The 20,254-nt window shown below is 46.7% G+C and overlaps 1 protein-coding gene across 4 annotated transcripts in view; it reads right to left on the reverse strand.

The window, feature by feature from the left end:
- SLIT3 (slit guidance ligand 3) overlaps nucleotides 1-20,254 on the reverse strand; it is a 723,070-nt gene that overhangs the window by 145,993 nt on the left and 556,823 nt on the right. For all 4 annotated transcript variants that reach the window (XM_070774480.1, XM_070774479.1, XM_070774482.1 and 1 more), the window contains one exon: nucleotides 12,228-12,369. In XM_070774480.1, the coding sequence (XP_070630581.1) occupies nucleotides 12,228-12,369 (142 nt within the window). The remainder of the gene's footprint in view (nucleotides 1-12,227; nucleotides 12,370-20,254) is intronic.

A 20,254-nucleotide genomic window follows, 5' to 3' on the forward strand; every position in this document is an offset into this window, starting at 1 on the left:
CATGAGCGGGAGGCAGGGCCCTCTATTAGAGGTGATGAATGAGGGCCTGGCCCAGGCTGAGGACTCAGCATCTCCTCCTCATCCATCTCCCGTCTCTCCGAGGTGCGGATCTTTTCATCACCTCCTCATTTGGCATGGATGAGCCCCCAACCCTTCGCTGGGAAGACACACAAAAAGATATGTGTGTGTGTGGAGGGGAAGGCTGGGGGAAGCAGAAGGAAGAGACAGGAGGAGCTGGCTCCCTTGGAGGCTACATCTAGAGGAAGCACATTTCTGGCTGGGATGAACCCATTCATCTTGAAGAGTAATCCCCACTGCAGAAAAGGGGAGACAGTCATATTAATTTGTGCCCATGCAATCTCATCTTCATTGGGGGAAAGAGAGTATTTGTTACTGGAACCACTAATGGAGCAGTTTGCCAGCAATTTTCCCATTTCAAACAACATCTTAGCTGCTAATGTGGAATGGTTTGTCAGGCCTACCCATAACACAGACAAATCACTCTCCAGGCGGAAGGAAGGGGGTGAGGGGTGGGGGCGGAGAATGAGGAAGGGCGGGTGAGAGGAGAGAAGAGCATCAGGACAGATCATTCCTGGCTGCCGGATGAATCAAGTCTACAAATGAGACTGCCACAGTCTATTAAGAGAGCCTTTGTGGGGCTGGAACGGGCGGGGGTGTGCTCTGCTGGGCTTGTGGGCACAGGATGGCTGGACAGGGGCCTGGTTGGCTTACAGTGAGCCAAAAAGCATGCCACGAGGTTGCAGAGGCTGCGAGCTACAGGATACAGCCACCCACAGAGGCGGCAGATCTGGGCAGGCCGCCTTGACTGAGAGGGTCCAAGGACATTCTCATCTTCCAGCTGAGCAGAGTTTAGGAATTTCTCAGCCAAGGCAGCAACTCTGTGGACCACTGGGGTGGCCAGTCGGGTGGCAAATGCTCTCCAGGAATCCTGGGATTCACCTGCCACTTTGGCAGGGGGCTGGGGGCTGGAGGATGCCTCTGGAGAGAACCACTCACTGTAACGATGGCAACCCCTTCCACTCCTGCAAGAGGACCCACCGCTCCCGGCTGAGGCCAGGAGCACATGCAAGTCAGGTCAGCCGGCTGCCTGCGCAGAGCGTAAGAAATAACGTCCACCTTAGTGAGGGGTGCCAGAGCTAAGATTTTATTGCTAATATAACAAGAAGAGCTGTCCTTTATGGAATCGAGTTGATTTATGTCTGTTTCTCTCTTTGAGTCCTTACACTGTGGAGGCAAGCTGTGTTGGTCCTATTTTGTGGATGAGGAAAATAAAACCTACAGGGACCCAATAGCCTATCCAGAGCGACAGAGCCTTAAGAGGCAGAGATGGCATCTTTCTTTTTCTACCCAGTGGAGGCTCTGCCTTATCTGAAAACATGGAGGAACTGAGGCCCAGGGACCAAGGTAGCTTTCCCAAAGTCCCAGAAAAGTTTAAGGGGTGAGGATCCCAGTTGTCATCCAGAGACATCATGTACCCTCTGAAGTAGGTATTTTGTCAAAAAGGCTGTAGAAGTTGAGGGAAGGTGGAATATAGATGTGTGTGTGTGTGTGTGTGTGTGTGTGTGTGTGTGTGTGTGTGTGTGTATTGGGGATTTCCCTAGTGGCTCAAATGGGCTGGATCCTTGGGTTGGGAAAAGTGTGTGTGTGTGTGTGTGTGTATGTATATATATATGTGTGTGTGTGTGTGTTTATAAAATGTATGCAGAGTGCAAAGGTGTGACGTTGAACAAAGAACAAAGAATTCTGATCTTAGTCTGTTAACCCTGGCTGGGACGTTGCTGTGTATCCTGTACTCTTTACCCTTGCACACTCTGGGGAGGGTCTTTATCTCTGCAGTCTCTCTGCCTCTTACGCTGCTGTGGGTACCAGCTGGACATCCAACGCCTTATAGAGTGCCAAGGCCAGGACATGATGTGGGTTAGCCTTGCCTCAGGGGGCTCCAGAGTTGGTCAGTGTACTTCAGATGTAAAGTTAAAGCCAGGGTGAGAATGATAACAACAGTAAGAGCTAATATGTATCAGCCTGTACTTGTTAAGTCAGGCATCGGGCTAAGAGCTGTGCACAGGTTGGTCTAAATATTTACACCTCCTGGAGGCAGGTCCTATTCCTTATCACTGTTCACACTTTAAACATGAGAACATTGAGGCTCAGAGAGTTTAAGTCACTAGTTCAAGTTCACAAAGCCAGGAAAAGCTACAGCTGGGACTCAGACTCACGTTCATCCAATTGGAAAGCCTGCACTCTCAGTCACCAGTTTGCTGAATACCATTTGCAGCCGAGGCATCGCCATTCCTTTAGTACTGCCTGTTCATCCTCAGGAAAACAGCCCCTTGGTCAAGGGGGGAATTCTGGGGGGTGTGTGTGGGGCCACAGGCTCTACACGGTAGGTGCCCTCTGGTGGGTTTTACACAGCTTGGAACAAGCATGCAAAGGTCCATGCTCCCGTGACAAAAATTCAGTGTGACGGACAAAGAGAAGCATGAACATCAGCAAAAACTGTCACATTTGGGATGTCTGAAGCCAGCGGCTGTCTCCAGTCTCTCTTAACTGGCACGTGTGTCTTTCTTTGGCAAACATTCTTCAGGCTGCAAACTGATTTAATAGAACTAGCATAAAAACAAACATACAAATCAAACATCTGAGCATCTTCCGGCACCAGAAACAATGGGAACATCTGATGGGGATTTCAGCCATTTGTGCGCTGTATTGATTTGCCCTAGTTCCTCGGTGCTTCCTTAATGATCTGTCATTTGCAAACACTCAGCTGAGCACAATACATTTCTCGCAACACAGAAGTCAACGTGATGCCAGAGGGATTGGCAGGGACACAGCCAGAGCAGGGCCATGGCAGCAAGTCACCTGATAAAGAGGTTTTGGAGCTGGGTTAGAGCATTGGCTGCGATGATGGACAGCTACCATCTACTGAGGGCCTGCTGTATGACACATGCCATCCTCTGCACACTGGCTCGTTGTGTTCCCTCAACAGTGCTACAAAGCAAGTTGTATTACGAAAGTAGAAACAGCATGGGACTCCCCTGGTGGTCCAGTGGTCAAGAATCTGCCTTGTAACGCCGGGGGATGCGGGTTTTACCCCCAGGCGGGGAACTAAGATCCCACAGGCCACAGAGCAACCAAGCCTGCATGCCCCAACCAGTGAGCCCGTGCGCCACAATGAAAGACCCTGCATGTCACAGTTAAGGTCCAGCGAAGCCAAATTAACAAATAAATTAAACAGATATTAAAAAATAACAACAAAGATGAAGCACGTGGGCATATGTGGCATGAGTCATTCCTAACCAACTGTGCAGAGTTCCTGGCATTCCCTACAGAAACCAGAGGTGCCGACACAGGGTCAGGTTTGCCCTTATTATGATGCATATTCTCAGACGCCTCTAACAGAGAAACCTTTGTCATCAATGCTGAAAAAAAATGAGAACTTGAAACTAAAGCCTTCTATCATGTCACATATGTGACACGAGAATCAGCTTTTCCCTTTCAGATTCCATTTAGTAGTTTTCAAACATTGTGCTAATTTCCCACACAAGTATGCTATTTAACCCTCATGGAGAATCTCTAGTGGGGATGATGAGCCCCACTTTGCAAAGATGGGAACTGAGAGAACCATGAGCTGTTAAGCGTGCGTGTGCGCTAAGTCGCACAGTTGTGTCTGACTTTCTGTGACCCCATGGACTGTAGCCCTTCAGGTTCCTCTGTCCACAGGATTTCCCAGGCAAGAATACTGGTTGCCATTTTCTCCTCCAGGGATCTTCCCAACCCAGGAATTAAACCCGCATCTCCTGCATCTTCTTGCTTTGGCAGGTGGATTCTTTACCACTGAGCCACCTGAGAAGCCCTGAGCTGTTAAGACAGGTACCCAAAGAGCCAGAAGCAAGATTCAAACCCCAGGACTGGACTTCCCTCATGGTCCAGTGGTTGAGAATCTGCCTGCCAATGCAGGGGATCCAGGTTCGATCCCCAGTCTGGGACGATTCCACATGCCAAGGAGCAACTAAGCCTGTGTGCTGAAAATATTGATCCCTCACTCTAGAGCCCTCTAGCCACAACTACTAAGCCCATGTGCTGCAGCTACTGAAGCCCACATTCCTTAAAGGCCATGCTCCGCAACAAGAGAAGCCGCCACAATGAAAAGCCTGTACACCACAACTAGAGAGCTAGCACCTGCTTGCTGCAACTAGGGAAAGTCCTTGCAAAGCAACAAAGACCCAGCGCATCCAAATATAAATAAATAAGTAAATAAATAAAATAAAAAACACCCCGGGGCTATTTATCTCAAGGCTCTGTTATTAATTATTCTGCTGCCTGATTGGCTTCCCCTTTATTCCGTCTGTCCCCACCCACCCCATCCCCCTCCTTCCACATGGCAGTCCCCCAGAAACCCAGTGTCCTCAGAACGTTGAAGAATCCAAGATGTTGGTGATGCCCAGAGTCCTCTAACCCTTTTGTTCTGCTGGCTGCTTTTTAAAAAATTTCTCTAAAAATCTCCCTGGTGACCAGTGTTGTAGACACACACTTGCTTTGTTAAGCAGATAAACCACTGTTTATCTCTCCACTGCGGATAGACAATAGGGCTGAGGTGAGGCCAGGTGCAGAGTGGGGCTACCTTTCTCCCTAGGTGCCCTGATTTATGAGTTGGCATCTGAGTCCATCCACAACCTTTCTCTGGGCTTGGTGGTAAAACAATCTGCCTGCAAATGCAGGAGACATGGGTTTGATCCATGGGTTGGAAAGATCTCCCAGAGAAGGAAATGGCAACCACTCTAGCATTCTTGCCTGGAAAATCCCATGGACAGAGGAGCCTGGCAGGCTACAGTCCATGGGGTTGCAAAGAACTGGACATGACTTAGCAACTAAACGACAATAATCTTTCTTGAGAAGCTGAATTTATTTGTTAGAGCTGAGGGCATGAGACAGGAATGACACTAAGTGGGGTAAAAGAGTAAAAATGGAAGGAGATGGGACAGAGATGAAGAAGGAGCTCTAGGTACTGAGAGTCCCTCTCAATCCTTGAGGACCTAGGAGGGTGGAATAAGGACCACAGAACGGAAGACTGTGTGGGCCTCTCGCTCTTCCCAGAATCATCCCTGCTGGAGGCTGGAGCGGGTTCAGAGAAACGACAGGGAGCAGCTCAGTTTCGAGGAAAATCTGCAGTGAACTGTCTTGCTGTGGGTTCTCTGAAAGAAAGCTATTTTTAGAGGAATTGGCTCTGCTATGTGGGGAGACCAGCGCACACTGTGAACTGCTCTGGCTTTGAAAAACAACCGGAAAGAGTCTGCCAGTTTGCTCCGCATGAGAGACAGCCCTTCCGTCCCCCAAATGCTGGGGAGTGCAGATCCTTCCCAAGGTTTAAGAGCATCATGACCAGCTCAAGACTGGGCAGATAGGGAACAGAGAACTGGATGTAGTGCAAATTATCCCTAAGGAGAAGGAGATATCTGGGTTATACAAGTGGCCAAGGACGTAAGATGGAATTTTTTTTCTTATTTGGCTACGCCAAGGTCTCAGTTGCAGCATGTGGGATCTAGTTCCCTGACCAGGGATTGAACCCAGGTTGCCTACTCTGGGAGCACAGAGTCTTAGCCACTGAACCACCAGGGAAGTTCTGAGGTGAAATTCTTGATGGTAAGAAGAGAAGTTATATTCAGATGCCTTTGGATGATAAATCAGACACTTCCTGTGCATCTTGGGGTGCATGGTATGATGTCCACTCTCTGCTCCTTCTTTCCCATCTTTCGACCTCTCCCATCTTCTGGTCTCTCATTGATTAAGAATATGAATTTTAACTGCTCTAAAGACAGGTCAACACACAGATCTCCAGCAACAGGCTTTGTTGCCTCAAGGAACAAACAGGTTTCCTCTGCAAAGTTCTCTCAGTATCCAGTCAGAGAGCCTTGCCTCAACTGCTTTGATGTTTCAGCTTCATTTTATCATGAGGAGAAAGAGTAAAGCATACAAGAGAAGTCCCAGGCAATCTGTCTGGTGGTCATGGGTGCTGGGTTAGCAGGGGCAGCCTTATTTCCATGTCTGCATATATTTGCATGAAAATGAGCTACTGCCAGCCTCAATTCATAATGCAAGTGGCCAGCCTAGTTTTTTAACCTATTCTCTCTACCATAATCTTCAAAGAACTGAACGAGCTTTAGGGAGGAATCTAATGCAGGTAATTCCAGCTCCTGTGATGTGGTTCCCAACCTCTCTTACCATGGCTAAGATAAAAGTGGTGGAAGTAGTAGCTGCAGTTATAGCAAAATCATACCAGTCACTGCTAACACGGTATATCTTATGTGCCAGACCAGTGCTAAGCATTTGATAGCATATATTCATCTAACTTTCACATGAACCATTAAGAAGATACCACTAGCCTCTACATTTTCAGTTGAGTAAACCAAGATGCAGAAATGTTATTTGTCAATGGTTAAAAGGCAGGGAAGAGCTAAAATGTGGGTCTGTCTGAATCCACAGTCTACAGTCTTAAGAACATGCTTGTTGTTTCTGGCTGCTTATTTTTAGAGGTACTCTAGCTAAGCTGGCCATTTCCAGGTTTCTAGATTTCATGGGTGAATTTGATCCAGATGACCATTACATCTACTACTGTGGGCAAGAATCCCTTAGAAGAAATGGAGTAGCCCTCACAGTCAACAACCCAATATGCAGTACTTGGGTACAATCTCAAAAATGTCAAAATGATCTCTGTTCATTTCCAAGGCAAACCATTCCATATCACAGTAATCCAAGCCTATGCCCCAACCACTAATGCTGAAGAAGCTGAAGTTGAACGATTCTATGATGACCTACAAGACCTTCTAGAACTAACACCAAAATAAGATGTCCTTTTCATCATAGGGGACTGGAATGCAAAGTAGGAAGTCAAGAAATACATGGAGTACCAGACAAGTTTGGCCTTAGAGTACAAAATCAAGCAAGGCAAAGACTAACAGAGTTTTGCCAAAAGAACACACCAGTCATAGCAAACATGATCTTCCAACCACACATGAGACGATTCTACACATGGACATCACCAGATGGTCAATACAGAAATCAGGCTGTTTATATCCTTTTCAGCCAGCCGAAGATGGAGAAGCTCTATACAGTCAGCAAAAACAAGACCGGGAGCTGACTGTGGCTCAGATCATAAACTCCTTATTGCCAAATTCAGAATTAAATTGAAGAAAGTGAGGAGAACCACTAGGCCATTCAGCTATGACCTAAATCATATCCTTTATGATTATATAGTGGGAGTAAAGATAGATTCAAGGGATTAGATCTGATAGAGTGCCGAAAGAATTATGGATGGAGGTTCATAACATTGTATAGGAAGTGGTAATCAAAACCATCCCCAAGGAGAAAAAATGCAAAAAAACAAAATGGTTGTCTGAGGAGGCCTTACAAACAGTTAAGAAGAGAAGCTAAAGGCAAAGGAGAAAAGGAAAAATACATCCATCTGAATGCAAAGTTCCAAAGAATAGCAAGGAGAGATAAGAAAACCTTCCTAAGTGATCAATGCAAAGAAACAGAGGAAAACAATAGAATTGGAAGGACTAGAGATCTCTTCAAGAAAATTAGAGATACCAAAGGAACATTTCATGCAAAGATGGGCTTACAAAGGACAGAAATGGTATGGGCCTAACAGAAGCAGAATATATTAAGAAGAGGTGGCCAGAACACAGAAGAGCTATCCAAAAAAGATCTTAATGACCCAGATAACCACAATGGTGTGATCACTAACCTAGAACCAGATATCCTGCAGGGCAAAGTCAAGTGGGCCTTAGGAAGCATCATTACGAACAAAGCTAGTGGAGGTGATGGAATTCCAGTTGAACTATTTGAAATCCTAACAGATGATGCTGTGAAAGTGCTGCACTCAATATGCCAGCAAATTTGGAAAACTCAGCAGTGGCCACAGGACTGGAAAAGGTCAGTTTTCATTCCAATCCCAAAGAAAGGCAATGCCAAAGAATGTTCAAATTATCGCACAATTGCACTCATCTCTCATGCTAGCAAAGTAATGCTCAAAATTCTCCAACCTAGGCTTCAACAGTACGTGAACTGAGAACTTACAGATGTTCAAGGTGGATTTAGAAAAGGCAGAGGAACCAGAGATCAAATTGCCAACATTTGTTGGTTCATAGAAAAAGCAAGAGAGTTCCAGAAAAACATCTATTTCTCCTTTATTAACTAAGCTAAAGCCTTTGTCTGTGTGGATCACAACAAACTGCGGAAAATTATTAAAGAGATAGAAAACTAGACAACCTTGAGAAACCTGTAAGGAGGTCAAGAAGCAGCAGTTAGAACTGGTCATGGAACAACAGACTGGTTCCAAATTGGGAGTACGTCAAGGCTGTATACTGTCACCCTGCTTATTTAAGTTATATGCAGAATACATCATGAGAAACGCTGGGTTGGATGAAGCCCAAGCTGGAATCAAGATTGCTGGGAGAAATATCAATAACCTCAGATATGCAGATGACACCACTCTAATGGCAGAAAGCAAAGAGGAACTAAAGAGCCTCTTAATGAAAGTGAAAGAGGAGAGTGAAGAAGCTGGCTTAAAACTCAACATTCAAAAAACGAAGATCATGGCATCTGATTCCATCACTTCATAGCAAATAGATGGGGAAACAATGGAAACACTGACAGACTTTATTTTCTTGGGCTCCAAAATCACTGCAGATGGTGACTGCAGCCATGAAATTAAAAGACACTTGCTCCTTGGAAGAAAAGCTATGACCAACCTAGACAGCATATTAAAAAGTAAAGCCAATACTTTGCCAATAAAGGTCCATCTAGTTAAAGCTATGGTTTTACCAGTAGTCATGTATGGATCTGAGAGTTGGACCATGAAAAAAGTGAGTGCCAAAGAACTGATGCTTTTGAACTATGGTGTTGGAGAAGACTGTTGAGAGTCTCTTGGACAGCAAGGAGATCAAACAAGTCAATCCTAAATGATATCAACTCTGAATATTCATTGGAAGGACTGATGCTGAAGCTGAAGCCCCAACACTTTGGCCATGTGATGTGAAGAACTGACTCATTATAAAAGATCCTGATGCTGGGAAAGATTGAAGGCAGGAGGAGAAGAAGATGACAGAGGATGAGATGGTTGGATGGCATCACCGTCAATGGACATGAGTTTGAACAAGCTCTGGGAGATGGTGAAGGACAGGAAAGCCTGGCGTGCTGCAGTCCATGGGGTCGTGAAGAGTTGGACACGACTTAGTGACTGAACTGAACTGAACTGTGCTGATTTAGACCTCTTATTTACTCAATTAAGGCAATTTCTGTGTTTATTATACATACTATTTATATACAGACATATATTTATAATTATATAATAATCACACATATAATTAAACACATTTCTATTACACACAGATATTCTTTCTTGAGTGCCCATCATTTTATAAAATGAAGAATATTTTTGACAATAATGGTAATGGAATAAGGAAGTCTAGAATGTTAAAATAAAAGATGCTTCTTTAAATGGAATCTTTTTGCTCAATGGAAAAATATCACATTGTTCTTGTTATTTTTAATTTACCTCATTTAAGGAAAAACTCAGTAATAATCAGACAGGCTTTCAGAAATAACTAGTCTAGCCTGTCCATGTTCCTTTTAAAATTCAATGTTCAGGTGTGAGCCCAATGGCCTAGGTATGGTCTGGCCTCCATGGGCTTCCCCTCCAATGTGGATGTCTGTGATTTCTCTCCTTCATATGCCTGATCTGTGAGCCTGTCGAGCCCGAGCTGGAAGTGTAGGCACATGGAGCAGGAAAGGAGGGTGAGCAGGCCTGAGCTCCTGAACCAGGGCTGTTGTGGGGGTCAATGGTTGCAGCGTGGTTATTAGACTGGCCTTTTCCATCATGCTATGGTTTGAGACCTGGCCAAGGGAAGCTCTGTGGCTGCCAAAGAGAAAAGATAAAACCCGACAGATGGAAGGGGAAAGAAGTGAGGCAGTGCAGAGACAAGAATGTTCAATGTGAATCTGAACTGAGGCATGAATTGGCAGGAATTCTGTCTTGACATCCACCTTTGGAGGATCAGAGTCCTACTCTGGCCTGGATGGAAGACGAGGGGTGGGCTCCTGTAACGAGGAGCACAGGGTGAACCAGGTGGAGAAGGAGACCTGGCTGACAAGGGAAGTGGAAAGATCACGGGTGCAGAAAAGGATAGAAGAGGGCAGGGGAATGGATCAGGAGAGGCAGAGAGGCTGGGAGGGGCCGAGAGGGACAGGTGGTGAGGTCTACGTGAGGCCCGTGGAAGGAAGGGTTCTCCAAGGCTGGGCAATGGACCACGAGGAGTGAAGGCACATCCCAGTGAAGCACAAAGGGAAGTCACTGTTGTTCTTGCTGAAAGAAGACTGAGTCAAGGTGGGGGAAGGCACAGGAGGTACAGATGCCAGGCCAAACCCACCCTTGGCTAACGCGTTCCTGCCCTCAGGAAGGGTGTGGAGGCACAGATCCACTGGGGCTGGGTGAGAATGTTTCAAAGGGAATCAGAGAAAAGTTAGCAAAGCAGATGAAGCAAGAAGAAACTAAGGCCCCCGTGTTGTAAGCTAGATGTTTCTTCTCGTCTCAGTGGGTGAAACCAAAGTCCCTAAAATGCACCATGATCTGGCCCCTCATGACCCCTCCGACCTCAACCACTAACACTCTCCCTTGTGCTTACTCCACTCCAGCCACACTGGCCTTCTGGTATACCTGGTACAGCCCTACCTCAAGGCCTTTGCACACACTGTCCTCTCTATGGGCAACACTCTCCTCCAGATAGCCACTTGCTTTTTCTCGCTTACTTCTTTGCTTTTCTCCACAGAACCTCCCATCTTCTACCATATTATCTGACTTACTTTGGTTTGTTTACTGGTCGTTGCTCTCTTCTCTCCACGGCAATGCAAGCACCATAAGGGCAGAAACTTGGTCTGTTTTGTTCATTGCTGCTCCCTAATCACAGAATTACCATTGGACCACAGTGGGCTCACAAAAGATGTTTGTTGAATGAATCCGTGAATGAATGAAAGGGTCAACTTGGTTACCCACTGGAGTGCATTGGCAATAGAAGGGTGTACGTAAGAGGAGAAACAGGTGGCAGAAGAGGGGAAAAGGAGAAGGAGCGGGAAGGAGGGGGAGTAGGGGGAGCCGAGGTGTAGCAGAGAGGTGCGGGAAATGTGTACCATATCTTTTATTTGGAGGGATTTTTTCTAATGATGTTTTCAGTGAGAGGGGTTCCATCTAACCGATGTTTAATAAAGCCATCTAAAAGTAAAGGTGAATATGTTATCAGTTATTGTCATGTAAGGAGTGATCTTGAGGTCAGTGTTCATTGACCTTCTAATCCAGAATGAGACACTGGCCATTTTTTAACATATGAGAGAAGAGTCGACAAGATTGAGCTACATGGACAAATGAATTTTCTTGGAATTTTGGACATCAGTGCACACACAGACACACACAAACTTGTCTTGTTACCTAAAGGCCTAATCTGGATGACGATAATCTGATTCAGAATGATGAAAAGCTCAGTCTCTTGCTCTATAACAGTAGCTATAAAATTAGTGCATTATTCATATACTTTGTACCACCACCATTTTATGGAAGACTTGCCCTTGTGTCAAGGGCTGTATTAAGTGCTTTCCATGTGGTATTTCATTCACTTTTCATGACCTGTTGAGTAATACTATAATTATCACATTACTATAAGAAAACTGGAGATGAAAAAGAGCAATTATTTTGCCCACAATTATACAGCCAGTGCATGGTAGAATTAGGATATAATCACAGAGAGACTTTAGGGTAGGGAATGGTGAACCTTTACTGTAAAGGACCAGATGGAAGATACATTAGGCTTCGTGGGGCATAAGTTCCTTTGTCATTGCTACTCAATAATGCCCAACAAGAACAGCCATACGTAATATGTAAAGGAATGGGTGTGGCTGTGTTCCAATAAAACTTTATTTACAAAAATAGGTGGTGGACATATTTTGTCTACGGGTTGTCATGTGCTGACTGTGCTTGAGAGTCTATGCTTTTGACCCCTGAGCTGTAATACCTGGGAAAGTGTGGGAGGAGGGCAAAGAGATGGCTGAGCATTTTCAACAGTCAGCTCTAACAGCCCAACATGCTGCCAGTCTGCGGGGATTGACCGAGACCACAAGGTGAACTCACCAGGGACGGATGGTGGCAGGCAGGCACTTACATTTCAACGATGCCCTCTGGCAAGTTGGCGGGAATCTCTGTCAGGCCCTTCCCTCGACAGTCCACGATGTTATTACTGCAAGTGCAGGCTGAAGGGCAGGAGATGGAGTTGGCATTGCAGGCTGGAGGCTCTGAGTGGGGGCCTGTGGGGTCAGAACACAGTGGTCAACTCATGTCAGTGTGAGGAGCTCCCTGGGCTTCTGTGATCCTTAACCAGCTTCCCAAGAAGGCAGCGCTACCTCATCACCTACCTGAAAAATGATCGCCAGCTGACATCACCCCTCATCTGGGAGTCACAGGTGCTACTGGCTAAATATTCAGCCAGGAGGAGATAGCCTGACCTTGACCTATTTCTGGATTCTTCCACCTGTTCTGTCATCTGATCGTGCCAGCTCTTCAGTCACAGAGTTGCTCTCAGAGTCAACTGCACATGGAAATACACCACTGGAATGCACAGCACATACCCGGGGACTGCTTTTTCAGGGGCCCAGAGTCTGAATGGCACCCCGAGGTTTTGATCTTTTATCTGGGGCTTGGCTACTGAGTTTAGATACACTTTCATTCCTTTCTCAAACCCAAGTGGGAGGAGAAAAGGTGACAGAATTTCCCCATTTGGGGCACTAATGGCCGAATGTCATCAACAGCAACATTCAAGGCCTGTTCAAATAGCGTTTCTGTCCAGAGATCATGCAAATAAAACTTATCTCATGAGAGATAAAGGTGAACAAGTTACTCCACATTTTGGGGCCTTAATTTTGCTTGAGGTGAGAACCCATGTGAATGTAATGCAAAGTGGTAAAAAAAGAAAAGAAAATGGTATGGAAGGTGCTTCCCTGGTGGTCCAGTGGTTAAGACTCTGTGCTTCCAACGCAAGACCAGGGAACCAAGATCCCACATCCAGTGAGGTGTAGCCAAAAAATTAAAAAAAAGAAAGAAAGAAAGAAAGAAAGCCAAGTGAAAATAAACATACACACTGGCAAACTAACTCAAGATTCAGAGAGTCATAAGAATCTTAATCAGTTTCTCTGGTGGTCACATCAAATCACTAACAGAAGTAAATTCCAATTTAAAAGATGGTGTATAAGTTTTCGTATTATGACTGTTTCTGCAAAGTGAAGTAAGACTCTCAAACCTGTGGTTAGTTTTTCAAACGTGGACAGGATGGTCCAAAAGGCCATTCAACCCAATGGCCTCCTCAGGACCTTACCACCCAGGGATCCAGCCAACAGGGACAATTTCAGTGTCTTTTCAGGTCCCCCTCTCAGAGCAAAGGGCCATTGGCTGAGAGCAGATTCAGACCAACTCTGCAAATATCCTCACTGTTCAGACATGGACTATCTGGTCGGGGGCTCTTGGCCAAAGATAAAAGGTGAAACATGGAAAATGTCTGTAGAGAAAGATGATTTTGGTTTGGCCCCTGTTCACTGCAGAAGCTGAGGCTGGGAAGCCAGAGCAAGTCTAGCCACAGATGTTGAATCGGAGGACTGACTGGGCCCGGGGCCAGTCCTTGTTCAGACATTGAGTGAGCCTTCCAGTGGAAGGCCCCCCACTGCATTCAACAGTCCCTGTACCTGGGGGCGGTCCTTCTTCAAGACTCAAATCGATGCCTGTGGCTCACTTAGGAACATTTGCTTTGCTAGAAAGTGCTAACTCAGTGACCAAAGCTTCTTACTTCCCTTGGCTTCACTTTCACACACACACACACACACACACACACACACACACACAATTTCAAAACATCCTCTTAGATGGAACATTCAAGAAAATATTCTTGTGTAGGGTACAAGGACTTCAAACTCTCCAGTATCACACTAGTGGATCTAACAGAGACCATGGACAATGCCAGTGAGATGACAATGTACATTAAAATCCCCAAGTGAAGCATTCCCTTAGAGAGCGAGGTGGTGCTGGCTTTGTTCCAAACTGGTAAAGTCTTTACACTTCTGAGAAAATGACAAACCCAGAGGGCTGGCCTGTAAGAAACTCAGGTCAGGAATGAGATTATCGTGGCCAAAAGTGTGGGCTCTGAAGTCGCATGGGCTCAATTTGAACCCTGATTCTACACTATTATCCTTAAGTCCTCCTGTCTCAGTTTTCCCCATCTTTAAAATGGGGAAAACAACAAACCTTACTTCATAGCATGGCTTTGTTGTGAAGGTGAAATTAATGCATGTGAGGTATTTAGAAGAGTTTGTGGAACACAGAGCTCAGTCGTGTCATTTGTTATTGTTATTAACAATGGGTCTGGCTCGGCCACAAATTGTCTGCAGGATGTTGGGGGAGTCACAGTACCCACCCTGAACTTTTCTGCTGCCATCTCAGTGAACAAGAAGCTCCGACTGCACCACTGACACCCTTCTGAGTCTAAAGGTCAACCACTGCTCTTCAGACAAATGGAAGCAGGAGGACTAGAAACCTGACCGCCTCCCCTCCTCTGCTCCCTCTCTTTGCAGCTGGCAAAGAAGATCTATTGTGGGCAGGGCTCTCGTCCCCTCACCCACATCCTCCCAGGGAGGCACAGAGCAGGAAGGCTTCAGATGTCAGGGCTTCTGAAGTGCAGTGGTGCCCAGCAGAGAAAACCGCCGTGCCTGGCCCTCCACATCAAGGGGCTCGGGCGCCTGGCCAGCCAGGGAGACGTGCCACGCCCTGCCCCTTCCTGGAGGGCAAGTGTCAGGGGCTGCATGGAGCGCCCTGAGCCTGAGCGCTTGCCTTTCCATCCACTGAGGCACAGGGTCTCTGGCGGCCGTGCCTCTTTTGATCTGTCAAACTGTGATGTAGAGGGGGTGTGTCAGAAAAGAATGGAAGAAAGACATTATGTTCTGGTACTCCTATGGGCAAAAGGAGGTTCTGAAATGGAGTTTCTTCAAAGGGACCCCTTCTGACTTTTAGGCTGAAATGAATTCTGTTTAAAGCAGATCCAGACTGCAGCCTTGAGTCCCTCTGTAAACAAGCTGGGTGTTTCATGGGGTGGCTCTGATTCGGAAGAAAGGGTGTGCTGCATTGTAAGGGATGTTGTCAAGGCAAAAAAGCCTTTGAAAAGATTCCTTAACCAGGTCAGTAACAACACCTTTAATTACACAGAGGGAAACACTGGTAATTATAGCCTCTGTCAGCATCCTGGGCTGGCAGCTCCCCAGCCAGGTATTCACACGTGGTGAGGGTGCTCCCCTCTTGTAACAAAACACGGTCTAAGCCAGGCTTGAAAGATGAGTTCACTTTCCCTGCAAACACTTCCCCTGAGTCAATGCTGGAGGGGACCAAGCCCATTTCCCTTTGGGTCTCTGAATCCTGTGCTGGCAGGAGTCTCTCCCTTAGGCCTTGTGTCTCTGGACAGATGGATGTTAAATTCTACAAGGGCAGCAACCTTTCCACCTTCTTCACGATTACATCTTCAGTGCCTAGAATAGGGCCCAATACAAGTCAATAAACACACTTTAGGTGAGGGAGAGGATGAATCCATGAATGAAATTGGCTCAGAAGCCTTAGAGAGGTGGGGCCTGAATGTCACCAAGCTCTGGAAGGACCCTAGGGGCAGGCTCCCTGAGTTCCAAGTGCCCTGGGCTCTTGTCCATAGGATCAGTCCCAGCGTGGGGAGACGAACGGCTCTGGGGAAACAGGACTCTCAGGCTGACGCGCAGGTCGTCTTAACCACAGTGAAGGCCACTGGTCCGGTCTCCTGCAGCCCCATCTGAGCCGAGACCCCCACGCGGATCAGCAGGGACGTCCAGGCCCCGCGCCAAGCTCTGTCTGCAAAGCCACCCCTCCCAGCCTTTCCTGTCCACACACACGGAGGCCAAAGAGAGTGGTGCAGGGGACAGTCGATTTCCAAGGGGGACTAAGCGCGGAAGCACCTACCTCTCTACCCAGGAAAATCTATGACTACAGGCTAGGAAGCAGAAAGGAATGGGAACAGAGTTTTAACACTGGGATAGGAGTGTGTACAGATCTTCAATGGGAGGGTCTCTCTAGGTATGCGCCTGCTCCATGCACATGTGTCCCCATTGCATGATGTGTTCTCTGGGGACCCATGAGTCCTCACGGTCCTCAAGCGAGCCTGCTGATGGGTACCACCCCCTTCCCTCCCTGGCACAGCAAAGGCCTTAAATCAGAGCATAGCAATGGACTAGTGGGTAGACCTTCTGTCACCTACTCTCTAAGACATCCTCTCATAAACTTAGCAGTGCACAGGGACTTGCTCTTCCTTTCCTCGTTTGAAAGTGAGTGCCCGGGCCCCTCTGCTCTTGGACCTCTTTCAGGCCCAGCGTGAACACGCTACTGCCCTGGGGTGGAAGGATGTGCTCATCAGAGCAGGCAGACGGGCATGCGGCCCAGGTGCCTGCCTCTGCTCTGGGGTACCATCTCACCTTTCCTCAATCACTACCAAAGCTCGAGAATTGCAATAAGGAGTCAAAGCTACCTCAGAGGTACTTCAACGAGGGAGCTGAGATGTCCAGCCTTCAGAGATCTCCTAAGACTACCGGCCTGTGGTCCAGTGTCTGGAGGGAAGGCAGGGCAGAGCTCGGGGGGAACAGACACGTTGGCCCTTCCTGATCTTACTGGTCATCAAGGGAGCTGCTTCCCAGCCCTGGGAGCCCTCAGCGAGGGAGAGGGCAAGAATGCATTCCCAGCTGGAACTCTCACAGGGTGAGAGCCTGTGGGTACCCGCATGGACACTGCACAAATTCTCCTCCCTCTACTGACTACAAGCTGCCCTCCAGTTCTACAGGAGAGGAAAAATGGAGACATGACCAGGGCAGTGATCAGCGTTGACTCCTGCTCAGGGCTCACTGCATTTTTATTCTTCTCCTTGTTGGCAAATGAAGGTGATCATCATCCTAAAAGCCCAGATGAGTGGGGCTGAAGTCACTGAACTTCAGATCCAGAGAGCGCCATGGAGATGGGGTAAAAACAGAAGTCTTGAGAGAGGAGCATGCGTGCCCAGGGACACAGTTGTGCCATTCTCCCAAGAGTAGCTAACGTTGGCGGGGTACTACCTATGCGCTGCCTTAAGTGCTTTGGATGTGTCATCTCACTTGACCCTCATAAAACCCCTGATGTAGGGACTTCAGTGGTGGTCCAGCGGTTAAGATTCCATGCTGCCAATGCAGGGGACTTGGGTTCTATCCCTGGTCAGGGAACTGAGATCCCACATGCTGCACAGTATGGCCAGGAGATTAAAAAAATTAAACTAAAAACAAAAAATACCCTGACATAGATCCATTATGTTTACTCCCATAATAGAAGGGCTCTTCTACCATCTCCTCTGCCAAGAAGACACCCACCATGCTTTTCTATTGCCCTGAAACAGAAAACGCTGAAGTCCTGAAATCTTGGGCGGCAGGAAGAGAAGGCTCAGGGGCAAGACTCAGACTGCGTCAGCCACACTGGAGACTGCTTGACATGCTTGTGTTAGAGCCCGGTTTCTTTCTGTCTGTCTTTAAAAAGAACTTCACCCAGTAGAATGAATATAGTTGGAAAATCCAATGGCCTGGTGAGCGTATAGAAATAAATTAATTCCAGTATTCAAATTAAACATCCCTGTTGCCCTCTGGCCTTTCAAAAGCCAACAACAGACTGAATGACAATGGGACTCAAGCAATTATGATGAGAATATAAATGAACGTGATTTAAATACCAGAGGCATGATCATTTGGGGAATGACTAAATAAACCTAATAATCTCATTCCTGCAATGTCCAATTATGGTGTTTTAATTAAAACCTCCTAAGGAGATGGGCGGCTAGTCATGGCTTACCTTAATTATCTTTATACTTAGTAACTAGTCTCAAATTTAAAAAAAAAGGAAGTAGAAGGAGAAAGTTTCTCGTTTCCAAGGAGGCACACCTATTTCATTTTAATAATAACTGAGGAAGAGTTTGTTGAGAGGCTGTTAGGAACCAGCAGTGCTCTAGGTGATGGGGCACCTGGAAAAAGTAAGACATGGCCCTTTATTACTAGAGACAGGATCGGTCTTCATGAAGAGATATCTCACATTCAAAGACACATTAACAGGTTCAAAGATGCTCAGAGGATGGTGGGAAGGGTTAACTAGGGAGTTTTGGATCCACATATACACACTACTATATTTAAAACGGGTAACCAACAAGGAGCTACTGTACAGCACAGGGAACTCTGCCCAACGTTAATCGAAGCCTGGATGGGAGGGGACTTTGGGGGAGAATGGATGCACGTGAATGTACGGCGGATCTGCTCGGCTGTGCGCCTGAAGCTGTCACGTTGTTAACTGGTCAAACTCCAATTTAAAATAAAAAGTTTTAAAAAGATATTCAGAGGAAAGAGATAATTAACTCAAGAGGTCAAATATTTAGCTAATACCCTTGACCATATTAAGGCACCAGGAAACTGACACAAGGAAGAGAAAACCTAGAGTTTAAACTCCAAAATAAGCCCTTTACGTAAGGATGGGAAACAAAATTCAGCAACTTGCAACTCACATGAGCCTAAACATGGCCAAAGCAGAACCTTTTCTCCGATCTATCGTATGAACTCATAAAGTCCATTCAGGAACTCTTCCAGTCCTATGGCCCTAAGCTTTCTCTTAAAACAAGGGAAATTAACAGACAAATCCTTTCAGCAAGAGCGAAAGGAGACCAAGCAGTCCCACTGTATATCATAGAAAATCATTAATAATAAATAAAATAGTCTCCCACCCTTGTGAAAAAGTCCCAGTTGTCTCCCCAGGGGAGTAAACTAAACGCCTTTGATTGAAGGGGACCGTTGACAGAGGAGATGAATTTTACCCAAGTGTGCTGCTAGCAAATTTCTGGGTTAACTGGCATCATAAGAAGCCTGTAGCCAGGGCTTCTGGGGAGAAGAGGCTGGGCTCCAGACAGCCAGATTTAATTCAGAGGGAGCTATCAGGGACTCGGGCAGGCAGGGCCCTCACAGGCTGAGAGATAAAGCTCGTTTCTGTCTCTGGGGTCCTGTGTCAGGAGAACTGTTTGATGCCGCATAGGGGCGCAGGCAGGTTTCTCTTAGGCTGCCTGGGGAGGGACCTCTGGTGATGAACACTCAGAGGGACGGCCTAATTGCTGCCCTAAGCCTTCTCTCTCCTCAGCAGATGACTTCATTTTTTTAAAGAAGTGTTCACGCCCCTTCTTTCTTGACGGAAGTCCGTCTCTTGCGGGTTATGGGAGGAACAGCTTGGAAGAGGCAGAAACCCTGGTGGTTTTGCAGCTTTAAACAACCGCCATCAGGTCTGTCCCAGACCGCCTCCTTCAGATGCCGTGCTGCGCTCTGCCGTGGGGCGGGCTTGCCCCCTCAGAGGTGGGCTTCACTTCACAGGGCTCGAGTTATGCTGGCAGGTACATAAGAACAGCCCATCTCTTTGACCTCCTGCATGTCCACAGGCTAAGCCTTGCTCCACACTGCTTCCCCCAGCACCCCCCCCTTTTTTTTAACAGTCTCACCAACTACCTTGAATCATTAGTAAAGATATAATGCTTTTTGGAGGGGCTGCTCCTCCTGAACCCCACTAATGAGATGCTTCATTCATCATGATGTTCAACTCACCAGTTCCCCTGGCCATTGTATCTGATTGACTTTTCAGAAAGTAACCCAGCACAGCATCCTGTTTTTAATCCTTCAGAACCTGGGAAAAACATCTAAAAAATCCCCCATGCATAGGGGCTCCAATCTGTCACTTCCCTAAATTTATACTATGAGCGAGAGGGTAGAGTACAATAGCCTATTCATGTCTGGAGTCTGTGGATTAAATTCTCATGTCCTTAAAAGACACTTGGCTTTGTATTAAGAAGCTATAGGGACCATCACAGCAATAAACAAGATCGCTATAAGCAGGGGATGTGATAAAGGTAACAGTCACCTATATAACTATTAACCCACCTGTGAGTCCATCCTAAAGGAAATCAGTCCTGAATATTCATTGGAAGGACCGATGCTGAAGCTGAAGCTCCAATACTTTAGCCACCTGATGCGAAGAACTGACTGCTTGGAAAAAATCCTGATGCTGGGAAAGACTGAAGGCAGGAGGAGAAGGGGATGACAG

The sequence above is a fragment of the Bos indicus genome, chromosome 20 (genome assembly GCF_029378745.1).
Source record: "Bos indicus isolate NIAB-ARS_2022 breed Sahiwal x Tharparkar chromosome 20, NIAB-ARS_B.indTharparkar_mat_pri_1.0, whole genome shotgun sequence".
Taxonomy (NCBI): domain Eukaryota; kingdom Metazoa; phylum Chordata; class Mammalia; order Artiodactyla; family Bovidae; genus Bos; species Bos indicus.